Source organism: Acomys russatus, chromosome 21 (assembly GCF_903995435.1).
Source record: "Acomys russatus chromosome 21, mAcoRus1.1, whole genome shotgun sequence".
Classification (NCBI taxonomy): Eukaryota; Metazoa; Chordata; class Mammalia; order Rodentia; family Muridae; genus Acomys; species Acomys russatus.
The window spans coordinates 51,409,898-51,422,537 of record NC_067157.1 but is presented as its reverse complement, the minus strand read 5'-3'; the positions used below and the strand labels follow the sequence as shown (position 1 = coordinate 51,422,537).

The 12,640-nt window shown below is 44.8% G+C and overlaps 2 protein-coding genes across 2 annotated transcripts in view; one reads left to right on the top strand and one right to left on the bottom strand.

The window, feature by feature from the left end:
- Positions 1-7,911: 7,911 nt before the first annotated feature.
- On the bottom strand, positions 7,912-12,290 carry Gtf2h5 (general transcription factor IIH subunit 5). The gene is made up of 3 exons (XM_051164058.1): positions 12,180-12,290; positions 11,147-11,219; positions 7,912-8,360 (listed from the first exon to the last, which is right to left on the bottom strand). Exons 2-3 carry the CDS (start codon positions 11,179-11,181, stop codon positions 8,180-8,182), a joined length of 216 nt encoding a protein of 71 aa, XP_051020015.1. The 5' UTR covers positions 11,182-11,219; positions 12,180-12,290; the 3' UTR covers positions 7,912-8,179.
- A 120-nt stretch (positions 12,291-12,410) lies between these two features.
- Positions 12,411-12,640, top strand: part of Serac1 (serine active site containing 1) — a 38,380-nt gene continuing 38,150 nt past the window's right edge. Inside the window, exon 1 of the mRNA XM_051164059.1 lies at positions 12,411-12,471. The gene's annotated coding sequence lies outside the window, so the exon portion shown is untranslated. The remainder of the gene's footprint in view (positions 12,472-12,640) is intronic.

The following is a 12,640-nucleotide window of genomic DNA, read 5'->3' as shown; positions in this document are numbered from 1 at the left end:
AGAGGAGCAAGCGCTCTTAACTGCTGATTCATCTCTCCAGTCTCATCTCCAACCTTACTCCTTGGGAAGTAATCGCCAGACTGTGAGACTATATTGGTCCTTTTGGGTTAGGTGATATTATAAAGTTTGTTCACATTGACACCACAGCTGTCATTTGTCCTTGTTCCTCAGGAGCCTGGGAGGCATTAGGTTAACAGAGAGAACACTGAGGTACCTTCAGCTGGTCTCTTGATGGTCATTCGTGGGCTCCACAAGTCAGCTAGCGTCCTCCCTTCCTTCTTTGCCTTTCCATCCCACTCTCCTCGTCCCTCCTTAGTGGTCTGCTGGATTACATTTGGATGGTCTGGATTTTATTGGCAATATCCAGTGTCATAAGCAGGAGGCAGCAAGTATGTGACTTCCTCTGTCAGGACCTACCTGGGAACATCTTGACGCTGGCCTCACCCTTGCCACAGAGCTTCCTCACAGCATGCTGGGTGTAGTGCTTGTTGGTCTTGCCATCCGCACTAAATGATATGTTTTCCTTCTCTTCAAGGCAGACGTGGTGGGCACTGGGCACCTGATGATGGCACACTGGTCAAGCGGGGGCTTCCAAGATTATCTGGGCCACTTAGTGCTTGGCATGACCTTTCTGCTGCAGCTATAGTGCCATTCAGCACTGGCTTCTTGTCACCAAAGCTGTTGCTTTGAGCTCCAGGAGAGGCAAGGCCTTCTCCTTCACTTCAGCACTACCTTGGAAAGGCAGGCCAGCCTCTTAATCTTTCCACTGTCCCACAGTGGGTTCCTCACAGCAGTTCCTCTCTAGCACCAATGTACATAAAATTCATCTGGTAGACTCATTAGCGTGCAGACTCAGGTTTAGAATGGACTTCGGCCAGCTGGGCACAGTGGCACACACCTGTAAATCCTAGCACTTGGGAAGGCAGAGGCAGGCAGATCTCTATGAGTTCAAGGCTTGGTCTACAAAGAGAATTCAGGACAGTCAAGGGTACACGGAGAAACCCTGTCTCAAAAAAACTAAAACCAAAACCAAAAACAAATGGCCTTCTACCTTGAAGCCACTGCTATGTCTGGGGACCACCCTTGGTCTACCTGAGCTGTGAGACTTTCTGATCACTTCAGAAGTGACACAAAAGGAATTGGGAGCTCCTTGGTTATTAGAGAAAAGAGCTACTTTTGTTTGTTTGTTTGTTTGTTTGTTTTGAGACAGGGTTTCTCTGTGTTAGCCTTGTCTGTCCTGGACTTGATTTGTAGACTAGGCTGGCCTTGAACTCACATTGATCCACCTGCCTCTGCCTCCCGAGTGCTGGGATTATAGGCATGCGCCACCATACCTGGCAACAGAGCCCAGTGCTTCCCCTGAACCCTGAGCTTGTTGAGGGCACCCTAGGATAGTCTGTCAGCTGCCAATTCTTTAGTTCTCAGGGAAGATTGCCCCCCCCCCCATTGTGGTGATTCAGGCTCCTGGCTGCTAAGCAGTCGGGGAGATACAGAAGGAAGAACTACTTTTGCTTATCAATTAGAGGTCAAGGAGTTTGGACAACAAGGTGCCAAAAACTCCTGGAGAAACAGGGACTCCCTACTGTAGGATGACTAACCACAACGGGTGACATCTGTGTATTTGGAAGCTCTTCCTTGAGGCACTCCTACCTGGCCGGGGAGCGTTCTCAAGATCAGTTAGAACTGCAATTTTCAGGTCTGTAAGAGGAGTTGTGTTCTCCCAGCACTCACAGGCAGAAGCAGGGCTGATCACGACTCTGAGAATCTTATTTTTGTCCATGTTTTCTTACAAAAACAAAACAAAACAAAAAAACTGACTACAAATTACAGATTACAAATAAACACGATTTAATGTGCTCATTAGGATTAACAGACGGGCTGGAGAGATGGCTCAGAGGTTAAGAGCACTGCCCACTCTTCCAGAGGCCCTGAGTTCAACTCCTAGCAACCACATGGTGGCTCCCAACCACCTATAATATGATCTGACGCCCTCTTCTGGGATGTAGGCGTACATGCAGAAAAAGCTCACATACATAAAATAAGTAACTCTTAAAAAAAAGAAAAAGACTAACAGACAAGCCAGGCACGGTGACACAAGCCTGTCATACCAACAGTTGGGGAGGCAGAGGCAGGTGGATCTCTGTGAGTTCGAGGCCAGCCTGGTTTACAAAGCAAGTCCAGGACAGCCAAGGCCACACAGAGAAACCCTGTCTCAAAACAAACCAAAGTAAAAAACAAAAGACTAACACAGACTGTTATCTCCATCCCATGTCCTGCTGAAGCCCAAAACTCGGCAAGACTTCTGTGACTTCTTGTCACTCTACTAGTTTTGCTTACCTCTCTAGGTATAACTCCATTTTTCTCAGAGTGAAACTAACTTTCTTGCCTTAATTTAACAAAACACAAACCACATATCCAAAGATCTTAATAAATGCAGATGTTGTTGAGAGCTTAAAAGACAGTGGCGTGCCGGGCATGGTGGCGCACGCCTTTAGTCCCAGCACTCGGGAGGCAGAGGCAGGCGAATTGCTGTGAGTTCGAGGCCAGCCTAGTCTACAAATCGAGTCCAGGACAGCCAAAGCTACACAGAGAGACCCTGTCTTGAAAAACAACAAAAAAAAAAGTTCATAGACTATGGATTGTCCTTCACAGTGGCGCCCACATCACAATCCCAGCACTCAGGAGGCTTCTGGGGGGAGGGGGTGTCTTGAGTTTGAGGCCAGCTTAGGCTACCCAGCCAGGTCCAAAATGCAGAAAGATCCACTTTGAGAAACTATATGCTGACAGGACTTAGTAATTCCATAAAGTTACACATAGAAGGAACTGAGAGATGGCTCAGTGGTTAAGAGAACTGGCTTCTGCAAAGGGCCCAGATCCAATCCGTAGCACCTACATGGTGTCTCACAGCCATCTGTAACTCTCGGGCTCTCACGTGGTGCACATTCATACACATAAACTTCAAACAAGAACAAAAATTAAAGTAATTATGCCCAGTAAACAGAAATGACTAAGACATCTTGCAGTCAATATTTAAAAAACAAAACCCTAACCACTTAAGAGTGCTGCAATTACTTTGTCATTCTAGTCGAAGATCCAAACCATGCTAATTGTTGTGAGGAAGCAAGATGCTGCCACTACATGGGGAAGCAGTTATCTAATTAGTGGGTTTTAACAAAAAACTGGTTCCTTGCTGGGTAGGCTCAGCATTTCCTTGGCAGTAAAAGGGAACAGATGTGTGATAGATGAACCTACTGCAAAAACAAAATCCCCGGCACAGAACCAGCTCTACTGCACATCCTGGGCTCAGCAGAACCAGCAGGACAGCCCTTTAGCAAGGTGGGTGCTTTGAGCCTATCTAAGGAGAATTAGCTGAGGAGTGAGCTGAAGAGAGGCATCAGTGCCGTTCGAAGCTCCAACGTAACCCTAATATATCCAATACCGGAACTTTTCCCTCTCAAGTAGAAATCTTGCAGGTTTTTAAAAATTCAGTTTTTTTTGGGGGGGGAGGGGTGCAGGGAGGAGGGCATATGCTACGACACACAGGAGTCTTCAAGTCAGTTCTTGAGGCCTTTGGGATGGCTCAGTGGGTAAAGGCCCCTGCTGAGAACCTGCAAGTTCACATGCCCAAGCGGCAGGGTCTCACTGAGATGAAGGAATACTGTTTTGTGTTCCTACAAGGTTAGGAGACAGTCATTGCTGGGATTGGGCAGTGTTTTCTTTTTCTTCCTTTTCCCAGGAGGTAAGTTCTGGTTTTCTACAGAACAGTAGAGGACTAAGGTTTACAACGTTACACACATTACTGCACTGATCTGACCACCACACATGGTATATATAGAGGTCAAATTATCACAACGTGCCCCATAAATATGTAGTTAGTTATGTGTCGGGCAAAATTAAAATGTGGAAGTGTTGAAATAAAACCACATTTTTCTAAAGAAAAAAAAAAAAGCACTAAAGACAGGGTCTCACTATGTAGCTGGCCTGGAATTCACTATGCAGTCCAGGCTGGCCCACTTACCTCTGTCTCCTGAGTGCTGGGATTAAAGACACATGAAGTTTTAACTGAAAACCTGGGGGAACTGGGGTACAGCTGAGCTTTTGCCTAGCATGTTCAAAATCTTGGCTTCAATCCTCAATCCTCCTGCCTCCCACCCCCAAATAAAACATGCCCACCTAAACCGGGTGTGTTAGTGCACGCCTTTAATCCCAGCACTCAGGAGGCAGAGGCAGTCGGATCACTGTGAGTTTGAGGCCAGCCTGCTCTACAAAGAGAGTTCAAGGCCAGGCAGGGCTATTACACAGAGAAACCCTGTCTTGAAAAACAAAACAAAACAAAAAAACAAAACAAAACAAAAAAACAAAACAACAAAAACTTGCCCATCTAAAAACTTAGAATCATCTGCCATCCACAGTAAACAACCCAAAGTTTTAAAAGAAAACAAATTCAGAATGGTTTGGTGGCACACACCTATTATTCCAGCAGTTGAGATACACAGGGAGACGCCGTCTTTACAGAGAAACAAAGCCCCTCGCATATTCCAGGACAAGTGAGTGATACACACTCTCTGCCTAACTTGTAAAATTTCAAATAAACAGTACAGAGAAATAACAGCAAGAGGGACTGGTAAACGGCAGGGCAAGAAATCAAATGAGGCCAAAGTCCTGTAATATAGTCATTCTTTTTTGTTGTTTTGTTTGTTTTTTCAAGACAGGGTTTCTCTGTATAGGCCTGGCTGTCCTGGCCTCACTTTGTAGACCAGGCTGGCCTCAAACTCACATGGATCCTGCTGCTTCTGCCTCTGGAGTGCTGGGATGAAAGGCGTGCGCCACTATGCCCAGTTTTTGTTTTATGCCCCCTTTGTGTGACCCAGTAATTCACAATAAAGTCTTCGGTGTGGTGGTACACTAGGGAGGTAGAGGTAGACTGAGCCCAGCCTGGTCTACTTAAAGAATTTCAGACAGCCTGGGCTACATAGAGAAACCCTGTCTCAAAACAAAACAAAACAAAACAAAACAAGAATAAAGTTCAGATTGGATTGAGTAAATATATGAAGGCAATGAAAAGATGTCCTAGTTTTGCTAAAACTGGCAAAGACAGTAATGGTGTTTGGAATGTGACTCACCGCTCCGCCCCCCCCCCCCCCCCCAGTTTTCCTGGTGGCAGCGGGCCTTACTCAATGCTGCCCATCACTCTCTGCAGGGCTTCCCTGCCTCAAATGCAGAAAGGAGCTGGGGGCTGTATTTGGGAGCTAAAATTACTTTTGTTCCTTGAGGCACAGAAGACAACAACAACAAAAACCCCAAACCAATAGCATGTATTCCATTAGTGGTGTTGATTACTTCCCTGCTTTGTCAAGGGTTTTTCCCTGCGCTCTACCTAGAAGCTGAGAACCCAGCCCCAATAGCAGCTGTTTTCTAGATCAGTCAAGAGTCACTTCAACAGATCTCCCAATGTTACTTTTACTTACTTTTACGCTATTATGACCTAGTAATTGAGGGAACAACTGAAAGGAAAGGAGGATTTTAGCTAATTTTGGGTATAGCCTATTGTTCCTCATGTCCCCGCACTTGTGCAGAAGATCTTGGTAGCAGAAGCGTCTTCATCCACATTGGACAGGAAATGGAGACAAAGAGGAATCCAGAAGAGACCAGGGCAGACACAAATCCAAGGACACGCTTTCAGTGACCTACTTCACCCAGCTCCGTCCACCTCTCCCAATAACGCCACCATGCTGCCAACCCACCAGAGCCTCCTGAGTTCCTATGCAAAGCCGTCAGACACACCGGAAGTGCTTCACCAATCCTACAGGTGTCTACACACTCAGACTGGGGATTATCTTTTTTGTTGTTTTGTTTTTTTCGAGACAGGGTTTCTCTGTGTAGCCTTGGTTGTCCTGGACTCACTTTGTAGACCAGGCTGGCCTCGAACTCACAGTGATCCACCTGCCTCTGCCTCCCAAGTGCTGGGATTAAAGGTGTGCACCACCACACCCAGCCTTAGTGATTACTTCTAAACACAAGAACTAAGTAGAGCTTAGTCCTTCCTTTTGAATTAAGTAGGCTTAAAATCTACGAAGTAGAGCATACATATTTGATACCTTCTCAATGGAAAACCAAAATTACGTCAAACTACCTATTACAACTTATGTTAATAGTAAAATAAAACAACATTTTGGTGGTGTTGGGGATTGATCCCCAAGATCACATTAGACAGAGGCCTTACCATAGAGGTAGGTCCTCAACTCATTAATAATTTTGGTTATCACCTGTACTGTGTCAGAAATTATAGACAGTCTTTCATTACTGATAATCAGTAATGCTGTTACTGTTCACTAAAGTGATTTCTCAATCACATGTTTATGTTGATTACAATGCACACTCAGGTGTCCCACATTAATTACACAAGCAAATGTGGGCTCAAGGTTTGACTTACTACAGTATTTAAACACACAGCTTCCTATTACCAAAGTGCAAGCTAGGGCCCACTGTGGCGGCGCACATCTTTAATCTCAGTACTAGCAACGCAGAGGCAGGCAGATAGATCTGAGAGTTCTGAGACAACATCCCCGTTACATAAGGAGACCCCATCTTGAGGAAAGGAGGAAGGACCTTTTTACACCACTACTGTCTCCTCATATTTGGGGCTTTCTTGAAAGACAGCAGTCTACTTGCCCAGTGAAAAACAGCTGTTATTTCCTATCATGGATGTCTAAAGCACATCAAATCAAATAACGGCAATCAAATTCCAAGAATCAGAGCCCAGGCAAAGGCCACTAGAGAATCTCCTCTTTGCTTGTAGTTGGCTCAGTCAACTAAGCAGCTACAAGGGCTTTCCTTACTGTCATTGGACCGTATCCTGACTGTCCAGACAAACAGCATTTGCATGTGGCTGCCCACTTAATAACTAGCGAGACACTCTTTTCTTTTCTCTTTTTGAGACAGGGTTTCTCTGTGTAGCTTTGGCTGTCCTGGACTCGCTTTATAGACCAGGCTGGCCTTGAACTCAGTGATTCACCTGCCTCTGCCTCCTGAGTGCTGGGATTAACGGAAAAAAAAATCCTTTTTTAAGACAGGGTTTCTGTGTAGACCAGGCTGAGCTTGAACTCACAGATCCATCTTCTCTAGTGCTGAGATTAAAGGCATGAATTTTAATGTTTTTTAAGACAGGGTCTTACTATGTATGACTAGCCTGGAACTTAAGACATTTGCCTGCCTCTAGCTCCTGAGTGCTGGGACTGACAGTGTGTGCCACCACACCGGCCCTATATTTTGTTTTATGCTTTTAATTCCATTATTCTAAAGAGTACACTCAGACAGATGGCCCAACACCATAAAAAGTGTAGTATTTGGTTTAATTGGACTTAGAGCATATGGATAAAAACAGCATTTATTCCTATTGAGGCTGGCCTTACTGCATTTCTTTTGTCTGAACCATTACAGTATGTATTTTGTTTATATATATTCAGTTTCAGATGATCTAAGCGTTCAAACACAGGCAAGTCTCCCAACCCTACCCTCCAAATACTAAGCATAATTTCAGGCCCATCCCAGCCATTACACAGGTACACACACTTCTGCCACATGCTGCACCGCCGAGGAACAACCGCCTTGACGAGACAATGCCACCAGCACAGTGTGACCAAGGGAAAACTAAAGGTGCTAAGCAGGCTTTATCTTTGCTTGTTTCTCACTCTGCAGTACAAAAATATGAACAAGAAAAATTAATACCTAGGTTACAATAATAATTTAACCAAACTCCATTATTTTATGGTGTTATTTAATTGGCATTTTTAAAAGATAAGGAAAACATTTATGATTCTATTTAATTAATTTACTTATTTGTATGGAAGGGAGGGACACACACGGAGGTCAGAAGACAACCTTCCAATGTGTAGGGCTCTGGGATCAAATTCAGGCTGACAGGCTTGGCGGCAAGGGTCTTCAGCAAATGAGCTGTCGCACCAGTACGAATATGATTACACCTTAATAAACATAATAAAAGTCCAATTACAGCCAATTGTTACAAGTTCTTCTTAAGTTGGGGGCTTTCGTCTGAATAAATGCTTCTGCAGCCTTTTGCACAAAATGCTCATAAAGTCTACAGCATTGCATGAGACACTGAGTGGGCCTCTCCTCATGCCTGTGGTTTGTAACTGCCACATGCTCAACATCTGCGCTTTCACTTCTGGGTAAGAGAAAAGGCGTTCTGGTCCATGAGTTCCCCTACGCGCTCCTGGAGCACGTTAACCAGCTCCGCAATGACAAAGACGTGTGTGTCATCGATGTCCTGAATGATAAACTTCTTCCCCAAGGCATTGGACTCGTCCAAGTACAGCAGGAATTGCTTCATGGCGGGATCGCTGTGGAGACAAGCACAGCTTATGGGACATGCTGTGGCCAACCACACTGAAAAGGCCTCAACAATTACATCTGACAGGGAGGAACTTTTACGATGACTTCTAAAGTTCGGAACTATTATTCAATGTCTTGTTTTTCTCTCAGCCTAAAGTATTAATAATTTGTAGCTATGACTTCACACTAGGAGGTAGAACAACTTCAAGAGAAAGCTTTTAAAGAACTTGTCACTCACAAGAGGAGACAATTAAGCTATCTGAAGCTCTGCAGTTAACAGCACCCAGAACCACAGCTTCCTTAATTGACTTAAGAAGCAATGCCCATCATACTCACTGACAAAGAGCCTAGGGAGAAACAAAAAGGGCTTAGGAGACAGTTCTAGAAGCCCATGGGTGGACAAAGCAGGTGTAACAGGCTTCTTCCAGATGGGTTACAGAGAGGAAAGGGAGCCACACGACAGGAAGCCAGAGCACCCACTTCTCAAACTTAACTTTCACTAATCTCTTCTTGCCATAGAAGTACAAATTTTCAAACACTTTAAAAATTCAGTCTGTGTGTGTGTGTGTGTGTAGTGGGGAGAGGGAGCTGAGGACTGAATCACACTAAGCACAAGCTGGCTCACTGAGTTGGACTTCTAAAAACTTAGCCTTATATTATAGTCTACAATAAACCTTCAGAGGACCCCTCCCCCCAAAAAAAGAAAAAAAGAAAAAAGTCAAGTACTGGCAGCACACATCTTTAATCCTAGCATATGGAAGGAAGATCTCTGTGAGTTCAAGGCCAGGTCTACAGAGTGAGTTCCAGGATAGTCAATGCTGTTACCCAAAGAAACCTTGTCTTGAAAAACAAAACAAAAAACAAGGTAAACTTTGGGAGGAAGGAATCTTAATACAACTAGATGCCTTGATATTTAAATCCACCAAAGGCAGACCTAAATGGCTTAACTCCTTTATTGTGGGTTAAGTAAGAATTAAAATGCTATCGTTTTGGGTTAAGCTCCTGTAAAAATAAATGGAATCATTCGTGCTTAGTTACCAAGTCACTCAACTAGAAAACTTTATCTCATTTGCAGAGAGAACTGGTGATATTCTGTTGAATATAGATAATGGACTTGGAAGTTTGTTTTGTTTTGTTTTGTTTGGTTGTTCGAGACAGGGTTGTTTCTCTGTGTGTATCCCTGGCTGTCCTGGACTCACTCTGTAGACCAGAGGGATGCACCTGTCTCTGCCTTTCCGAGTGCTGGGATTAAAGGAGTGCACCATCATGCCTGGCCAGAGTTTTTTTTTTTTTTTTTTTTTTTTTTTTTTTTTTTAAAGACTTAGTACATGGGGCTGGAGAGATGGCTCAAGGGCTAAGAGCAACTGTTGCTTTTGCAGAGGACCCCAGTTCAGTTCCCAACACCCACAGTGGCTCACAATGTGCTCCTAACTCAAGGTCTGGGCAACCCAATACCCTCTTTCTGATCTCCTCAGGCACCAGGCACAGATGTAGGCAAACACTTATGCACATAAAATAAAAACAATGACTAATACTTCACCTGTTTGTTTCATTTCGCTCTTTATACAGCTACTAGAAAGTTTAAGAGCTTAGATGTGGCTTAAACTCTATTCCACTGGACAGCTGCTCCTAATGGTGCGGTTTCCTAGGGTCTGACCTTGCTTCTCCCTCAGCTTTGCCATCACAGTAAAAGCACCACTACCTACACAATGACTCATAATAGGAAAGGAGAAAGCAGCATTTTCAACAAAGGGGAGTGTCCAGAGAATAGGGCTGTCAACCAACCAGCTGAAAGCTGAACAAAGAGTTCAAGTTTTAAAAGTGAGTGACCATGAAGGCCTGGATTTTAGGTTGCTTTGAAGAACTCAACTCTGAAAACTATTTGTTTCTCCTTTGGAAAGGTACAAGGTTAAACCTGCTCCATTTGGCTTTGATTTCCTTTCAAGACGCGCTATCTGTAGCGGCAAAGATTTAAACAAGTTCCTGTATTACTGTTTGTTTTGAGACAGGGTTTCCCTGTGGAGCCCTGGCTGTCCTGGAACTCACTGTAGACCAGGTTGACGTTGAACTTGGAGATCCACCTGCTGCTGGGTATGTAGCTGGTCGGGCACTCAGGAGATCTGCCAGCCTCTGTCTCCTCAGTGTTGGGCTTAAAAGTGTGAACCTCAGAAAGGGGTTTGGAGTTTATTTTTAAGGAATAATTAGCCATGCGTAGAATTTGTTTGCAAATAGGATTTATGCTTTATTAATATTCCAATTACTCCTGGATTAAAGGTGGTGTGCTATCCCTGCCAGGGAGCTTTAAAAAAAAAACAAAAAAAAACAAAAAAAAAACCTTTTTGAGACAAAGTTTCACTAGATAGTTTTGGCAGTGCAAGAAGGCTGACACTATGTAGCCCAGGCTGGCCTTGACCTCTGCATTTATCTCCTGAGTGCTGGCACTAAAGGCCTGCCCCAAGTTCTGAATTCTTAACGTAGATAAGTGCGGATAGTTTGAGAGTAGAAACACTGTTTCTCTAATCAAGGCTACTCTAACACATGCCTCCCATCAAAAGAAAAAAAAAAATCACTGGAAATAAAGTCAGTTACATTAATTTAACAGAGTCAAACCAGTGTAACATCAGTAAGAAATCTAGCAACAAAGCCTGCCCCACTTATAAAGAAAGCTTATGGAAATTCAAAGTTGAAGCCTCAATTTCATTTAGATCAACTGAACAGAAATTCTGGAAAAGGCACATATATAACAAGATCCAGTGTGTACATTGAAAGCTCATTACCTGTTAAAATTACTTACCATTCTACAAGCACTCCTTTCAAGACGTTGACCATCTTTTCCCAGGCAGACGGTGCGGATGATGTCAAGAATGCTAAAATAAATACATTAAGATGAAATTAAGGATAAAGTGACAGAAAATTCAAAGGTTTCAACCTACTATAGCTATTTACATCTGCGATAAAACAAAACTAAATGTCAGTATTAAAAAGCGACCATTAACGCCAGGCAGTGGTGGCACACGCCTTTAATCCCAGCACTCGGGAGGCAGAGGCAGGCAGATCTCTGAATTCGAGGCCAGCCTGGTCTACAAAGAGAAGTCCAGGACAGCCAAGGCTACACCGAGAAACCTTGTCTCAAATAAAACCAAAAAACCAAAAACAGACAAAAGACATTAAGGCAAAAAAGATATTACCATTTTTTTTACCAACGTTAAAGGAGATTATTTGGAATATTAATAAAGCATAAATCCTATTTGCAAACAAATTCTACTTGTGGCTAATTAATCCTTAAAAGTAAACTCCAAACCCCTTGCGGTGGTTCACACTTTTAAGCTCAACACTGAGGAGGCAGAGGCTGGCGGATCTCTTGAGTTCCGGACCAGCTACATAGCAAGACTCACTTTTTTTTTTTTTTTTTTTTTTAATATCCAGGAGAACGATACACGGGCAAAATTCCAGGAGGCAGAAACTACAAAATAGTAGTTCCAAAAATTCAAAATTACAGTGATCAATCCACTACCTAATTTTACCGACGAGACCAAGCACCTGGTCAAAGGTAATCTTAATCTATAAACACCCAGGTCTTCAGATCTTCCGTTTTTTTGATTAATAAGCTACATCCTCCAAAGATCTATGTTGCAAATTTCCCGAGACCAACCTAAAGGTCCCTTTAGTGTCTACACACCCGGGCAGGGCTACCTTTCGAAACCATTGACGGCCGGGCGGCCCCCGCCACAGACCTCCGACCCGCCCACAGGTCTCGGAGGCTCCGTGTCTTTCTTCCTTCTTCTCCCCTCCTTAGTCCCGACGCCGCCGAGCCCCACACAACCTACTTTTCCAAGCCGCTCAGAGCCTGCAGCGTTCCTCCACCCACACACCCAGGAACCGTCCTGGAGTAGTCGACTCTCTGCGCCTGCGCCATGCGTCATCGCGCCAGCGACACCAGTGGGTGGGGCGACTCTTTAGAGGCGGGACAAAGGGCGGGGCCGGCCGATCGTGGGCGGAGTCACGTGCCTACTGTCCCTGGGCTAGGGCGCAGATTACTAGAGGCGGCGGTAGGTGGGCTCTGCAGCCGGCGGTGTGCACTGGGAGAGGTTGGAGCTCTCAGAGTCCATGCTCCACCAGGTAGGACCCAGAGACGAAAGGATGGGAGGGCGGGCGGCTCGGGGGGGGGAGGGGGGCAAGGGCGTCGGAGCTGCCGCGGGCGGGGAGGGGTGGCCCTGCACGCACTCGGCGCCTTGTAAGGTCGCTTGGCCTCGGAGGGACCTGGTGACCCGCCGGAGCACTTAGGGCC

Excerpts from the sequence above, each read along its gene's own strand:
- Gtf2h5 (XM_051164058.1), bottom strand. The coding sequence starts at position 11,181 with ATGGTCAACGTCTTGAAAGGAGTGCTTGTAGAATG. Across the intron at positions 8,361-11,146 it reads AAAGGAGTGCTTGTAGAATG|CGATCCCGCCATGAAGCAAT; the intron begins GTAAGTAATTTT and ends TTGTCTCCACAG.